This window comes from Phoca vitulina, unplaced genomic scaffold (assembly GCF_004348235.1).
Source record: "Phoca vitulina isolate PV1807 unplaced genomic scaffold, GSC_HSeal_1.0 scaffold16, whole genome shotgun sequence".
Lineage (NCBI taxonomy): Eukaryota > Metazoa > Chordata > Mammalia > Carnivora > Phocidae > Phoca > Phoca vitulina.
The window spans coordinates 37,741,123-37,756,422 of NW_022589719.1; the positions used below are offsets into that span (position 1 = coordinate 37,741,123).

At 66.4% G+C, this 15,300-nt stretch overlaps 1 protein-coding gene across 1 annotated transcript in view; it reads left to right on the forward strand.

Moving 5' to 3' along the window:
• The first annotated feature begins 877 nt into the window (after positions 1-877).
• Positions 878-15,300, forward strand: part of MUC6 (mucin 6, oligomeric mucus/gel-forming) — an 18,774-nt gene continuing 4,351 nt past the window's right edge. The window contains exons 1-30 of the mRNA XM_032414844.1: positions 878-935; positions 3,775-3,837; positions 4,267-4,507; positions 4,576-4,702; positions 4,823-4,913; positions 4,991-5,100; positions 5,269-5,476; positions 5,672-5,794; positions 6,106-6,226; positions 6,376-6,514; positions 6,619-6,723; positions 6,842-6,914; positions 7,003-7,140; positions 7,382-7,543; positions 7,631-7,725; positions 7,813-7,945; positions 8,028-8,277; positions 8,369-8,421; positions 8,516-8,625; positions 9,081-9,232; positions 9,377-9,518; positions 9,602-9,712; positions 10,104-10,289; positions 10,367-10,606; positions 10,689-10,845; positions 10,947-11,087; positions 11,253-11,451; positions 11,767-11,799; positions 12,661-12,888; positions 13,595-14,921. Of these exons, the coding sequence (XP_032270735.1) occupies positions 878-935; positions 3,775-3,837; positions 4,267-4,507; positions 4,576-4,702; positions 4,823-4,913; positions 4,991-5,100; positions 5,269-5,476; positions 5,672-5,794; positions 6,106-6,226; positions 6,376-6,514; positions 6,619-6,723; positions 6,842-6,914; positions 7,003-7,140; positions 7,382-7,543; positions 7,631-7,725; positions 7,813-7,945; positions 8,028-8,277; positions 8,369-8,421; positions 8,516-8,625; positions 9,081-9,232; positions 9,377-9,518; positions 9,602-9,712; positions 10,104-10,289; positions 10,367-10,606; positions 10,689-10,845; positions 10,947-11,087; positions 11,253-11,451; positions 11,767-11,799; positions 12,661-12,888; positions 13,595-14,921 (5,316 nt within the window). The remainder of the gene's footprint in view (positions 936-3,774; positions 3,838-4,266; positions 4,508-4,575; positions 4,703-4,822; positions 4,914-4,990; positions 5,101-5,268; positions 5,477-5,671; positions 5,795-6,105; positions 6,227-6,375; positions 6,515-6,618; positions 6,724-6,841; positions 6,915-7,002; positions 7,141-7,381; positions 7,544-7,630; positions 7,726-7,812; positions 7,946-8,027; positions 8,278-8,368; positions 8,422-8,515; positions 8,626-9,080; positions 9,233-9,376; positions 9,519-9,601; positions 9,713-10,103; positions 10,290-10,366; positions 10,607-10,688; positions 10,846-10,946; positions 11,088-11,252; positions 11,452-11,766; positions 11,800-12,660; positions 12,889-13,594; positions 14,922-15,300) is intronic.

The window sequence follows — 15,300 nt, forward strand, 5'->3', positions numbered from 1 at the left end:
CCCCAAATGCTAGAGGATCCCACAGGATCCGAAACACTCACACCTGCTGACACGACCTCCCTGACCCTGACCCTCCCCGATCGTGACCCTCCTCCTGACCTTACCTTGACCATGACCTCGACCTTTGCTCTCATCCCGGCCTCACCCTCATGACCCTGGCATGTGTCCCGCCCCACTCCCTGCTTCCTGAGATGCTGCCCCCAGGAGCCATGTCCTTCTCCCGGGGCTGGTGGGCATGGCTCCGCCTCTCCACCTGGGAGGTCGGCACCCTGAGGCTGGCGCACAGCCTCCACAGAGATGCCCTCCCAGACAGGACACCCCGTGGCCACTCCACCTCTACTCCTGCGCCTACAAGCAGTTCGGAGCCCTGGGGGTCAGAAAACAGTCCTGGGGGCCTTTCTGGGTACAGCATGACCACTCTGGGCTGCCCCTTCCCCCTTGGCACTTTGGGCTCCCCCCACAGGGGCAGAGGGGGTGCCCGGGGTCTCCCCCACATGCCCAGGACAAATGCCTCTCGGCCCCAAGCTGTGGCTGATGGTGCCCATGCAGATCCTCCAGAACCGCCCCCAGGATGGCCCCAGCCATCTCAGCCCGGAGCACACGCAGGTCATGTCTGCAGAGGGCCTATGCCGGTCCCTGCCCAGAGGCCAGTGATAATGGGGCTACTGTCCACCAAGGAGCTTTCCAAAGGCCAAGTCCTGATAAAACAGTGCCCAAGATCCTGTTTGGCCACCACTGTGCCCAGTGGGTGCGGCCAGGGCAGGACCTGCAGCCCCTACATAAGGCATCCAGGGCTGGCCACTCTGAGGGGCGGAGCTGACGCAGGTCCCGAGGCGGGAGGGGCCGGGTCCAGCGGCGACCTCTCTTCTCCACCGTCATGCTCGGACCTCAGCTGCTGCTGCTTCTATCCTGTGGGGGGGCCCTGCTCGGCGCTGGTGAGTGGGGGCCCACTGACCACACCGTAGGGGCAGACAGAAGCCCTCCGAGGGTCCCTTTTTGCCTCATCAACCGGCCACCAGGAAACTGATGGATGAGAGGCCCCTCCCTGCCCTGTAGCCGTCCCACACTGGCCAAGGCCAGGGTCTCTGTCAGGGAGCCGGCTCAGAGCCCAGCTCAGCCCGTGCACAGGCCACCACTCACCCCTGCCCTGGGCACAGTGGCCAGGGAAGAAGGATGCTGGGCTACATGGGACAGGGGTTCCTCAGGGACATACAGTCTCCTCAACAATAGTGGGTACAGTGGGACACGGGCACGCTGGGCAGGACACTGCTGGGGGCTCTCTTCACTGGGCGCTGGGTCCTGGGAGGGCTGTAGGGTGTAGGGAGCAGGGCAGGGGCCTCGTGGGCTCTGGGCTTCAATTTCCCCATCTATGACAGTGGAGGAAACATCTCCCACTCATGTGGCTACCATATGGATTAAACAAAGGGGGCCAAAGGGAACACATGCTAGGGCCCAGGACCACCACCATTTTGCAGAGACTCGGAAGGGACCACCCCACCCTAGAGCCCACGCAGTCTTGCCCACCAAGCCCATGGAGCAAGGGTCCCCTCTGTCCTCCCCTGACCCCCAACCCCTGGTCCCTTCACCTAACCACCCCAGGCACCATGATACCACAGGCCGAGGGCAGCCCCTGCACCCAAGCCTGGGAAGGGCCAGCCCCAGGGGGTCCCACGGTGGCCCAGAGAGAAGCCCCTTCTCGCTGAGGGCAGGCATCAAGCCCTCTGCATCTCCTCTATCTGCCGGAGAGCCCAGCAGGACGTGTCTCTTCTCTCTCCGTAATGCTTGGCCCACTGCCCCCTCCTTGGTGGCCCCAGAGCACCCCCAGCCTAGACTCCCAAACCTGCTCCACAGCCTGGACCCAAGCACTAGGGGTGGGCTATGAACTCCTGAGCCTAGCGGGTCTCCCCTGGGCCCTCCCCACCCCTTCCCTCCCATGAAGCCTGTGGCTCTGAGCGCTCAGGACTTCTGCCCGTGCCCTCTGAGACCTGGACCCAGAACCAGGACAAGAAGGGAGGCACCTAGAAGCCAGCCGGGGTGGGATACGGGTGTGGCGAGGGGCTGCAGCTTTGCTGAGCCGTGGGAGTGCTGCAGAGGGGGAGGGACAGGGCCTGGCCACATTTCTGCCAGCGCCCTTTGAGCACCGATTTGGTAATGGTGCAGGAGGAAGAGGTGGGCTCTGGTCTCCTGAACCAGAGGCTCAAAAAGCACAAGGTCAGACGCAGGAGCCTTGGGGTGCCTGGAACTTGAGGCAGGTGAGGGGCAGAGGCCCCTGAGCCAGGCTGGGGTGGAACCAGACGGGAAGGGGCAGGCAGGGCGGCCAAGTGCGCAGAAGGAAGAGCGTGTGCTCCGGAGGCTCTCCGTCCAGTCCAGGGGCTGAGAAAGGCTGGACCCGGGGGGGACCAAGGCAAGCATCAGTGCTTGTTCTGAGATTCCCAGTGGGAAGTACACACCGTCCCTTGGCTGGCCCCTGAGCGCTGCCGGGGGGGGGGGGGGGGGGGGGGGGGGGGGGCGGGGCGGGGCAGGGCGGGGGCCTGGCACTATTCAGACAGCAGAGGACGGCCCCACCCGCCAGGGCTCCGTGAGGCTGGGTGACAAAGAAGAGTGGTGCAGTAGTCCCTGCAAGTGGGGACCAGGGAGTGACCCACCGGGGACGGGCATTGGAGGCAACTGGAAGTGTCCTGGGGGCGGGTCGCGAGCTGAGGAAGGGCAGAGACAGGGACCCACATGGTAGACACTGCGGAGGCAGGAGGCCCAGAACCAAGTGTCACTGGCCCACTGGAACAGGGGAGCAACACAGCCATCTGGGGACCCCTGGGCTGCCGGGCTGCTGTCCCTGTTCCCTGGCATCACGCCGAGACCCACGAACACTGCTGAGCAGAGTGGGGGAGTGGGCAGGGTCAGGACCCCAAGAGCCGCATGGGCTGCTGAACCAGGCAGGAGCCATGGCAGAATTGAGGGCTCCACAGGGTCTGGAGGATGGGAGCGCCGACCAGGGCAGGGGCCGGGAGGACTGTCTGGGAAGAAGGAAGCAGGAAAGCAACCACTTTCAGAGCCTGGTAGAGGGAGAAGCCCACTGGGGAACCTCAGACCTCACCCCTGGGAGCACGGGGACAGCTGCACGCCAACCCCAGCCCTGCGCTGTCAGGTGGCCACACACCCTTCCCCAGGTCTCCCACCGCCTCCTGCTCAAAGCCCACCAGGCCCCTCCCAGCGCAGGGCCCCCCACCTACAATAAGCACCGCTGTGGTCCACATGAACCACAGACCCACAGGAGCCCACCCAGGAGCCAGCACTGCCTGGAGCCCAGCCTGTCAAGGTTGCCTGTTTGTCCTGCGGGGGCGGGGGGGTCTCCTTTTCAAACCCCAGAGGGGCCTGGAGCACGTGGGAGATGAGCAGGTACCGAGTGACGGGAGCCTGGCAGGCAGACCAGCGGGTGCTGCCGGCCCGGGGACCCCTGCCCCCACTCCGCCCAGAGGACCGGCAGACGGCCGCACACCTCTCGCCCTCCCCCCCGGGGGCCGCTCCATCCGTCCAGCATCGGCGACGGGCATCCCCTCACCCTCAGGCCCTGCGCCCTGCCATTCCACATTCGCAGGGATCCCGTGCAGACGTGACCGGCTGGTGCCCGAATGAGCAGCTGAACCGGGCTAGTCAGAGGGGCGTGAAGGGCCAGGCCCAGGCCTGACGGCCGGCGCCTCACTCCAGGCCAACATGCTGCCCACCGAGGGGGAAGGCGGGCGGTGCCATCACTGACCACAGTCCCCGTCCACACAGGTCTAAATGAAACCTCCTCTGTGCACCCAGGCCTCCGGAGGCTGCAGGACTCCCCACCCGCAGGTGAGGGCCACAGGCAGCCTCCCGTCTTCCAGAGTCACCCAGAGCCCCTGCGCCGCGGCCCTACCACAGAGTGGCCGTGGCCCGGCATTTCCATGAGGGGGATACAGCTACAGGAAGACTTAGCCGGCCCCTCGCCCGGAAGGGAAACAAGCCCAGGCTGCCAGGAGGGCTGGGGGCCCCGTGCAGGTCCTACAGACCCCAGCCCAGACAGGGGCTTGGGATGGGAGGCAGACCCAGCCCGCAGCGGGGCTGGCCCTGGGGGGGGGGGGGGGGCAGGGGCTCTTTCCTGCCCAACCCGGAAGCACCTGGAACTTGGGAGGCCAGCGTGGGCTCCCCGGGGGCCCAGCTCATGGGGTCAGGACCCCCCATGCCTGCCCCACCAACCAGGGCGGGCACAGGGCTCCAAGACTCTGCCCACTATCTCCACAGCTCCAGACAAGGGTCAGTGCTCCACATGGGGGGCCAGCCACTTCTCCACTTTCGACGGCCATGCGTATGACTTCCCGGGAACCTGCAACTACGTCTTTGCAGCCATCTGCAAGGACGCACCGTCCACCTTCAGCGTCCAGCTACGGCGCGGGCCCAGCGGGAACATCTCCCGGGTCATTGTGGAGCTGGGGGCCTCTGTGGTCACCGTGCAGAAGGCAGTCATCTCCGTGAAGGATGTGGGGTAGGCCACGTGGCTGGGGCGGGAGGCTGGGGAGCCAGGGGGCGGCCCCTGACCACTCTGTCCCGCAGGGTCGTCAGCCTGCCCTACTCCAGCAACGGGCTCCAGATCACACCCTTTGGCCAGAGTGTGCAGCTGGTGGCCAGGCAGCTAGAGCTGGAGCTGGTGGTCATGTGGGGCCCGGGCAGTCACCTGCTGGTGAGGACGCTGGCAGCGGCGGCGGGCTGGGTGGTCCGAATCCAGCAGTTTGCCTGGGCTTTGTTGGTGGGCGAGGGTCCTGGGGTGCCCCGACGGCAGTGCGCACCTGCCCACCCACAGGTGCTGGTGGAGAAACGGCACATGGGCAAGCTGTGTGGTCTCTGTGGGGACTTCAATGGCAAGCAGACCGACGAGTTCCTGAGCGAGGAAGGTAGGAGGGGGCTGGGGCCCAGAGTCCCTGCAGCCCGGCCCCCATGGTGCTCACCCCACCCCACCCCACACCCCCAGGCAAACTGCTGGAACCGCACATGTACGCTGCCCTCCAGACGCTGGATGACCCCAGAGAGATCTGCACCTACACGCCCGTCACCAGCCCCCAGGTCCCACAGGCAGAGCACGTACGTGAGGCCGTGGGGACCCCAGGGGCCTTGGGAGCCCTTCAGCCACGGCGGGGGCTGGCCCCCGAGGTCCGACAGGGTCTCCGAGGCCAAAAACGCCCCCAGGCTTCCGAGGCCGGTGTGGGAGGTGGCCCTGACCCCCATGACCCTGCATGGTCCTCTGCCCAGGCCCAGACTTGCATTGAGCTGCTGACCTGGGTGGCCCCCGAGTGCAACGTGCCCAGAGAGCCATTCGTGCTGAGCTGCCAGGCGGACATGGCCGAGTGCGTCCTGCCAGGCCAGCGGAACTGCAGCTGCGCCACGCTGTCCGAGTACTCGCGCCGGTGCCGCGTGGCCGGCCAGGCTGTCAGAAGCTGGCGGGGCCCTGGCCTCTGCTGTGAGTGCTGGGAAGAGCGGCAGGGAGGGCCAGGGCCCCGGGCACGGACGTCCCAGGCACCGACCCCGCCTTGTCTGTGAGCTGGAAGGAGACTGGGGGAAGGAGGGCGGGGCTGAGTCCTTGGCGGGGGCAGGGCAGATGGCGGGGGCGCTGGGGCAGCCCGGCCCCTGTCACAGAGGCTGCATGTGCCTGCAGCCGTGGGCCCGTGCCCGGCCAACCAGGTGTACCAGGAATGCGGCGAGGCTTGCACCAAGACCTGCTCCAACCCACAGCACACCTGTTCCAGCTTCTGCACCTTCGGCTGCTTCTGTCCCGAAGGTGAGGGCCACCGCTCCCCCTGGGGCCCCTCGAAACTCACCCGGAGACAGAGGGTAGGACACTACCTGACTCCAACACAGTAGAGCCAGGCCTGTCCTGCCCCGGGGAAGGGAAGGGCTTGCCCCCACCCCACAGGCCCTGCGCCTGGGGCAGTGGGATGGTGTGGCTGGGGGTCCAAGAGATTGCTAGGAAGACGTGGGATTTGATCCAACCAGGAGCAGCACGTGGGTCTGGGCACACGGGCACAGAGGGCTGCCAGTGCGGGCGGGGGGGGCATCTAGCCACAGGTCCAGGAAACCCGTCTCCCACAGGGATGGTTCTTGATGACGTCTCCAAAAACCACACCTGCGTGCCCATCAGCCAGTGCCCCTGTATGCTCAACGGGGTGGTCTACGCCCCCGGGGAGGTTGTGACAGCTGCCTGCCAGACCTGGTAAGTGCAGGGCAGCTTGCAAGGGCAGGTGGGCAGGATGGGGATGAGGGGGGACACAGGGGTCCTGGGGCAGCCTCAGCCTGGAGCAGCCGGCGCCGCGAGCCCGGAGCGTGTGGGGGTGCCGTCTGGGTAAGCCCTCCCGCCTGCAGCCACTGCAGCATGGGCCGCTGGACGTGCGCAGAGCATCCCTGCCCCCGGCGCTGCTCCCTACAAGGCAGCTCCTTCGTCACCACATTCGACGCCCGGCCCTACCGCTTCCACGGCACCTGCACCTACATCCTCCTCCAGGTAGGACACGCCACTACCAGGGGGCCCGCCCCAAGGGGTGACCGCAGGGGGGGGTCACGAGGACAACCTGCGGCCACCTGGGCTAAGCCTCACCCCCCTCCCAGAGCCCGCAGCTCCCCGATGGGGGCTCCCTCGTGGCCTCGTACGACAAGTCTGGGTACTCTCCCTCGGAGACGGCCCTAACTGCTGTCATCTACATGTCCAGAGAGGTAAGACCACCCCGCCACGCAGATGCTGCACCCACCCTGCTCTGTCCCGCCGGGCCTGCAGGAGGGGAGGCCTCCCCCTGTTCCTGGCACCCCTGTGACTCAGGCCACCCTCCTCTAGGACAAAATCGTGATTTCTCGGGACGAGGTCCTCACCAACAACGGGAACACCAAGTGGCTACCGTACAAGACTCGTACGTCCTCAGCCCCTGCCCGGCACCTAGGTCCTCACTGGGCCAGAGTCCCCAAGCAGGCTGCCTCCTGAGCCCCCTCTCCCCCCAGGCAACATCACAGTCTTCAGGCAGACGTCCACCCACCTCCAGATGACCACCACCTTCGGCCTGGAGCTCGTGATCCAGCTAGAGCCCGTGTTCCAGGTGTATGTCACTGTCGGGCCCCAGTTCAGAGGCCAGACCAGAGGTGAGCCCCTCCCTGTCCCTGCCCAGAGCCGGCCTGATGGCCCCGTCCCTGCCCAGCGTGACCACAGCAGAGAAAAGGCCCAAGAGAGCCCTGCATGTCCAGCACTCACGACCCCAGGCTGGCCCTCCTGGGGCTGGTGACAGCCTCGTGCCCCAGGCATGGTGATGGGAGGAGAGGGGCTTCAGAGCGCAGGGCAGGGCAGGAGCACAGGCTGGCCCCCCTCACTGCCCGGCTGGTACAGGGCTCTGTGGCACCTTCAATGGGGACACGACGGATGACTTCATGGCCAGCACGGGCATCGTGGAGGGCACCGCCTCGCTCTTCGTGGACTCCTGGCGGACGGGGAACTGCCCAGCCTCATTGGAGCGCGAGATAGACCCCTGCTCCATGAGCCAGCTCAACAGTGAGTGCGGGGCCCTGGGAGGTCTGTGGGTGGGCACGAGGCCCAGGCCGGGTGAGCGAGAGACCCACGCCTCCCCTGTCCCCCCAGAGGTGTGTGCAGAGACCCACTGCTCAGTGCTGGTGAGGGACGGCACAGTGTTCGAGAGGTGCCACGCCACGGTGAACCCCAGGCCCTTCTACAAGGTGGGCAGGGCCAGCAGGGACCCCAGGGGGCGGGGCCTGGGGGCTGGGGGGGCCGGACGCCCAGCTAACAAGCCGTGTCCACCGCAGAGGTGCGTATACCAGGCCTGCAACTATGAGGAGACCCTCCCACACGTGTGCGCCGCCCTGAGTGACTACGCCCGCACGTGTGCTGCCCACGGCATCCCGCTGAGGGGCTGGAGGAGCAGCGTGGACAACTGCAGTGCGTGCCGGCGGGCGCAAGCAGGGTGGGAGGGGGCAGAGGCACTCAGCATCCCGAGGGCCTGACCCCAGCCCCCCCACAGCCACCCCCTGCACGGGCAACCAGACGTTCGGCTATGACATCCGGGCCTGTGGCCGCACGTGCCTATCATTGTCTGACCGCGCCGCCGAGTGCCATCCGAGTGCCGTGCCCGTGGACGGCTGCAACTGCCCCGAGGGCACCTACCTCAACCACAAGGCCCAGTGCGTGCGCAAGGCCCAGTGCCCCTGCCTCCTGGACAGCAACAAGTACATCCTGGCTGACCAGTCCGCCATGGTCAACGGCGTCATCTGGTGAGCACGGGGCTCCCCGGGGGGCCGGCCCCCCCCCAGCCGGCAGCCCCCAGCCCGGAACCAGTGCGCTCACACAGCCTACCTCTTGCAGCCACTGCATCGACGGCAAGCTGAGCTGCCCGGGGCGCCCACAGATGCTCCTGGGTACGTAGCTGCGCTGAGGCCGGCGGGCCTGGGCTGCCAGGTGTGGTGGTCCCTCTGAGCCCACCTCACCCCAGCTCTGCCCCCTTCCCTGCAGCAACCTGCTCGGCCCCCAAGATCTTCCAGGCCTGTGGCGAGTCTTCGGAGAACACATTTGGGGCGGCCTGTGCGCCGACGTGTCAGATGCTGGCCACGGGCACTCCCTGCGTAAGGCTCGGGCCGAGCGAGGCCAGGGCACTCCGCAGAGGGCAGTCGCCACCAGACAGCCAGCCCGGGGCCTCTCCCTGGGCCATGAGAGGGCTTTCACACAATCCCCAGGGAGGGCAGGGCCACGCTGTCTGTCTGTCCCTGTCACCCTGTGATGAGGGTGGCTGGTGCCCAAAGGGGGCTGAGAGGCTCAGCAGTGGCTCTGGCGGCCAGGCAGCTGGAAGGCGGGGGTGCCTGTGTGGGGGGCTCCCCGAGGACTGTGGGCCTGGCCCCCCACCGCCTGGGGGGGCACAAGCTCAGGAGCGACACAGAAGCACCAGAATCTGCCTGGTGGCTCCGCTGAGAGGCCTGGAGCAGGGGTGGACACCGGGAAGACAGGGAGGAACATCGGAGGTCTCCGATGGCAGCAGTAGGCAAAGCCACCCTCCCCGGGGCCACTGACCCTCTCCCTGCAGGTGCCCACCAAGTGTGAGCCTGGCTGTGTCTGCGCCGAGGGGCTCTACGAGAACGCCCCCGGGCAGTGCGTACCCCCCGAGGAATGTCCGTGCGAGTTTGCGGGGGTCTCCTACCCCCGGGGCGCCCAGCTCCACACCGACTGTAAGACATGGTGAGCCACAGCCTGAGCCCGGAGCTCCGGCGGCCACAGCTGTCCCTGGGGGGCCCCAGCAACCCCACCAAGGTCAGGGTCCAGTGGGAATGCACGCGTGGCGCGGGTCCCCCTGAAGCCCCACGATGGCCCCCCTCCCCCCAGCACCTGCTCCAGGGGGAAATGGGCGTGTTGGCAGAGCGCCCGCTGCTCATCCACCTGCACCCTGTACGGGGAGGGCCACGTGCTCACCTTCGACGGTCAGCGCTTCATGTTCGACGGCAGCTGTGGGTACATCCTGACCACGGTAGGGCCCCACCCTGGGCCGTGGGGGGTGGGGGCCCCAGGGGCCAGCAGGCGGGCTCCTCCTCAGCGCCCGCGTCCCCACAGGACGGCTGCGGGGCCAACAACTCGCAGCCCACCTTCAAGGTCCTGACGGAGAACGTTGTGTGTGGGAAGTCGGGCGTCACCTGCTCCCGGGCCATCAAGATCTTCCTGGGGGTGAGCGGGTCGGGTGGGGCCTCCCCACACCTCAGCCCCCAGACCCCCACGTCCTGGCCTCTTGGTGCCCCCGGGCCCCCCGTCTGCATGGCGGGCAGCAGTGTCTCCTGGGGCTGGACAGCCGTGCGAAGGGAAGGGCTTCTCCCAGAAACCTGACCCTCGGCCCTTGGTGCAGTTTCCACCATGTTCTGGAACGTTCTGCCAAGAGCAGTTTCTAGAGGGCAGGCCCCCAGCAGAGAACCGGCCCTGGGCAGGCACAGGCCCACACGCTCCCTTAACAGATGGGGTCCGCCCTGCCTCAGACAGCTCGGGCAGGGCACGCAGAGCCCGCTGACGTTCAGCGGCTGCCAGGACGAGGGACAGGCAGCCGCGTGACAGCCCCGCCCCACAGGGCCTGTCCGTCGTGCTGGCGGACAGGAACTACACGGTCCGCGGGGAGGACCCCCATGTGCGCCTGCGGGTCAACACCGGGTCCCTGAACCTGGTGCTGGACGTCGCCATCGGCAACAGGTACAACATGACCCTCGTCTGGAACAAGCGCATGACTGTCTCCATCAGGATTACGCGTACCACCCAGGTACCAGCGCTGCCCCAAGGCCCAGGGCCGTCCGTGGGTCAGGGGCAGCGCCCAGCCTGACGCCAGCCCCCCCACAGGATGCGCTGTGCGGCTTGTGTGGTAACTACAATGGGAACATGAAGGACGACTTTGAGACACGCAGCAACTACGTGGCATCCAGTGAGCTGGAATTCGTGAACTCGTGGAAGGACAGCCCGCTGTGCGGGGACACCAGCCTCGCGCTGGACCCCTGCAGCCTCAACACGTTCCGCCGCAGCTGGGCAGAGCGCAAGTGCAGCATCATCAACAGCCCCACCTTCGCCACCTGCCACAGCCAGGTGGGCCCGCCCTCGGGGCCCGCGACCCGGCTCCTAGCGCAGCGCGGGCCGCGGGGCAAGCACTGAGGGCCCGTTCCCGCAGGTGTACCGCCTGCCCTACTACGAGGCCTGTGTGCAAGACGCGTGTGGCTGCGACACGGGCGGGGACTGTGAGTGCCTGTGTGATGCGGTGGCCGCCTACGCCAAGGCCTGCCTGGACAAGGGCGTGTGCGTGGACTGGAGGACCCCGGACTTCTGCCGTGAGTGCCCTGCCCGGGCCCACTCTCCGGGGCGGACACGGGTGCGGGCTCGGGCCCCCTGACCCGCACGCCGAGGGCCTGACAGGAGCCCCTTCTCCCAGCCGTCTACTGTGACTTCTACAACACCCACGCTCAGGGGGACGGCGCATACCAGTACGGCCAGGAGGCCAGCTGCACGTGGCACTACCAGCCGTGCCTCTGCCCCGGGCACCCGCAGAGCCTCCCAGACACCAACACCGAAGGTACGGCCGGCCGAGAGCGCGCGGCCTGAAGGAGGGCGGGGTCGGAGTCTGGGGGTGTGACAGAGGGGGCCCTGCATCCAGGCTTCGGGCAGAGGCAGGGGACTGGGCGTGGACAGACAGGGGAGAGGGGCCTCCCCGTCACCCTCTGTGCCACCCCCTCTCCAGGCTGCTACAACTGCTCCCAGCACGAGTATTTCGACCACAGCACGGGGAGCTGCGTTCCCTGCGGTAAGCTCCGCATGCCGCCCAGGCCCCACGCCCCACACCCACCAGCCTCTGGCTGGAGCGGCCAGCCCCCACAGACCGGAGGCCAGCCTCCCGGCAGACCCCCCACAGGATGTGCCCTCGGGTGCGGAGACTCCTAGGGACCCAGGCAACCGGGGCCAGGGCAGCAGAAACAGGAAAAGCACCAGCCTCCCCTCTCTTCCCCTTCCCAATCATCAGCGGCCCCAGGGCAGACCCGACCCTGCCATCCCGCTGGGGTGTGTGGGCACAGAGCAGCAAGCCGCTGGGGATTCAGCACCAGCTCGCCTGGATCGCTGCCTACGGTGGGACGGGACAGGGCAAGAGATGGGGACGGGGACCAGGAACAGGCGCCCAGGCCCCTCTGTGGCGGCTCTGTCCCCCTGGGTCCTCAGCTGGGCGGGGGCAGCGCTCCTGACTGCCCCTCTCCTTGCAGTGTCGCCGCCCACCACGCCGAGGCCCACCACAGGTGACTACACACACTAGGTGCCAAGGTGAAGCAGGCCCACCGCCAGCTCTAGCCTGGCTTGGCAGGACGGCCCCTGGCCAGCCCAGGCTGTGTCTGCCGGGCGCCTGGGTGCCCAGGGCCCTGGCCACCGACACTGCCGTCCCTGTGTCCCCAGCAGCGGGTGTGGGCTGGGGCGGGGACCGAGCCTGGGCTGCCCCTGGGCCGCTCTGCACGGAGGGAGCAGCGGGTACCGCCCCCAGGAAGTCAGGGGGGAGGGGGCACACAGAGCCTGCCCCCAGCAGGCCCACCGCAACCCCCGCCCCGGGCACCATGGACAACAGCAGGGCTGACAGGGAGCTCAGGATGACGGGTGGGGACCGGGGCCCACACTGCCCCCGAGAGAACGTTCCGCTGAGCTCCTTCGCAGACACGTCCCCACAGGACGGAGTCCCCTGTGCTTGGGACTGGAGCTCGGTTTCCATGAAAGGCTTTTTCTGAGGATAACCTGTCAGAGAACGTGACCATTCTTTGCTGCCTGATACTCGTGATAGAAAACACGTAGGACGGGCCACCTCGAGGATCCCTGGGAGCCCGCCCCCCGCCCATGCAGCAGAACCCCTTCCAGCTTCCCGGAAACCATGGGGGAACGAGACATTCACCCTGTTAGCAAGGGTGGGTGGATGGGGAGGCAGTGGCCCAGCAAGCATGGGGTCCCTGAAAACACCACTGTGGCCACTCAAGCCAGGGCCAGCCAGGGAGGCCAGGGGGTCGGCTGGGGGAAGGCACACGCCTCCCACGGGGTACAGCGGGGGCAGCGAGCTCAGATTCAGTGGGAAAGCACGGAGGGCTCTGGAGGAATGTTCTGAGCACTGCTCCCTGCAGATTCACCGCGAACCCTCTCTGCCATCGCCACACGGGCCACTTCGGCACCAGCCCCAACGGCCACTCTCAAGTCCACGGCCACAGGACCCACAGTGACGCAGGCCACAACGAAGTCCACAGCATCCACACTCAGCTCAGCAGCACAATCCACAGCTCAGTCCACAGAGCACAGCACAGCATTACCACGGACCCCAGGAACTTCAGAAATGTACACAGGACCCCCACCAAGTAAGCACACCCCACATGACTGTCCCCAAAAAGGGGCAGAAGCACATGCCTGGAACCCGACCAAAGCTGTACGGGTCCGTGTGGGACTCCACGGGCCAAGTTGGGCCAAAAGGCGGGGAGCACCCCCAAAACCCAACCCCAAGCACACCGCACTAACTACACTCCGTTCAACTTCTCCATGGCCATAGCAGGAGAGCACCCACCCACCACAACCACCCCCGGCCCAAGTGACCACAGACCCAAGGACACCACAACACTCACAAGTACACCTACAGAACAGTCCCCACACCCTCGGAGCAGGCAACATGTCCCCAATCTTCCCAGAGCAACCAGAAAAAACACACCTGAAGGTCAAAAGCAGGATGTGACGGGGAAATGCCCACCAAACACAGAGCAAACACCTGACACTGGGGAGAGGGAAGGAGCCACAAAGAATCACAGGAAACTCCCCCATAATCACTTCACGAGGCTAAGCTACAAAGGGGTAACAGACACAGGGAAAGATGGCGGGGGGGCAAAAATGGCTACAGAAACATGACACTCAGAAAATACTGGGACGTCCCCACCAGGGACACTAAGAGGCCAGGGATGGGGAGGACACACCACAGACAGAGCGGACGGGACGGGTTGTCCAGTAAGGTGACAATCACAAGCAAAAACAATGATTGGCACACACTGTTTCCACAGCGCCCACCACTCCCCAAAGGACCCGCAACACCGATGTGACCGAAGGGAAGAAGCACACAGAGAACCCCACACTCCCTCACAGCAGCATCAGCTACAAGACCGAGCCAACGACCACCACACGAGAAACACCGACGTCAAGCAACTCACAAGGGCAACTCACCTCTCACTCCGCGCCCACGCCAGCTGTCTCCACCACCGCCCACACGACAGGTCCCCCAACGGGGACTTCCTTCCGCACGACCACCGCATTGCCCACCCCATCGCGCCCCAAGACCACCCTTTCCACGCACGACGCCCCCTCTACCACGTCCTCCATGACTCCCACTACCCACCGAGTCATCACCCCATCACACCTGCGGACCCCTTCTTCCCCCTCCACGGCCAGGCACACGGGCCCCTCCTCTCCGCCTTCACACGTCCCCACCACAGAGACACAGCCCACGCACATGACCCCGCCACTCACTCGGACCACGCACACCCCTAGCTCGCTCAACACAGCCAAAACCTCCACCTCCACACAGTCTTACCCTTCTGGACCCATCCACCACGAAACCTCAAGCGCCCCCACACCCTCCGTCTCCCACGAGCCACCTGCTACGGGGACCCTGACCTCCGTGACGCACACCGCCACGGCCACGGCCACGGCCACCAGCACCAAGCGACACACGCCGCTCACCTCTCACTCCGCATCCACGCCAGCTGTCTCCACCACCTCCCACACGACAGGTCCCCCCACGGGGACTTCCTTCCGGACTACCACCACCTTGCCCAGCCCATCGCACCCCGAGACCACACTTTCCACGCACCTTGCCCCCTCTACCACGTCCTCCGTGACTCCCACTACCCACCGAGTCATCACCCCAACACACCCAGGGACCCCTTCTTCCTCCTCCACTGCCAGGCACACGGGTCCCTCCGCTCCACCTTCACACGTCCCCACCACAGGGACACAGCCCACGCACACGATCCCACCACTCACTCGGACCACGCACACCCCTAGCTCACTCAGCACAGCCAAAACCTCCACCTCCACACAGTCTTACGCTTCTGTACCCATCCACCACGAAACCTCAAGCACCCCGACACCCTCTGCCTCACACAAGCCACCTCCTACCGGGACCCTGACCCCCGTGACGCACACCGCCACGGCCACGGCCACGGCCACCAGCAGCAAGCAACACACGCCGCTCACCTCTCACTCCGCATTCACGCCAGCTGTCTCCACCACCACTGACATGACAGGTCCCCCCACGGGGACTTCCTTCCGGACTACCACCGCCTTGCCCAGCCCATCGCACCCGGAGACCACACTTTCCACGCACTTTGCCCCCTCTACCACGTCCTCCGTGACTCCCACTACCCACCGAGTCATCACCCCAACACACCCAGGGACCCTTTCTTCCTCCTCCACTGCCAGGCACACGGGCCCTTCCGCTCCACCTTCACACGTCCCCACCACAGGGACACAGCCCACGCACACGACCCCGACACTCACTCGGACCACGCACACCCCTAACTCACTCAGCACAGCCAAAACCTCCACCTCCAGACAGTCTTACCCTTCTGGACCCATCCACCACGAAACCTCAAGCACCCCCACCCCCTCCGTCTCCCACGAGCCACCTCCTACCGGGACCCTGACCTCCGAGACGCACACCGTCACAGCCACGGCCACAGTCACGGCCAGCAGCGCGCAACACACACCGCTCACCTCTCACTCCGCGC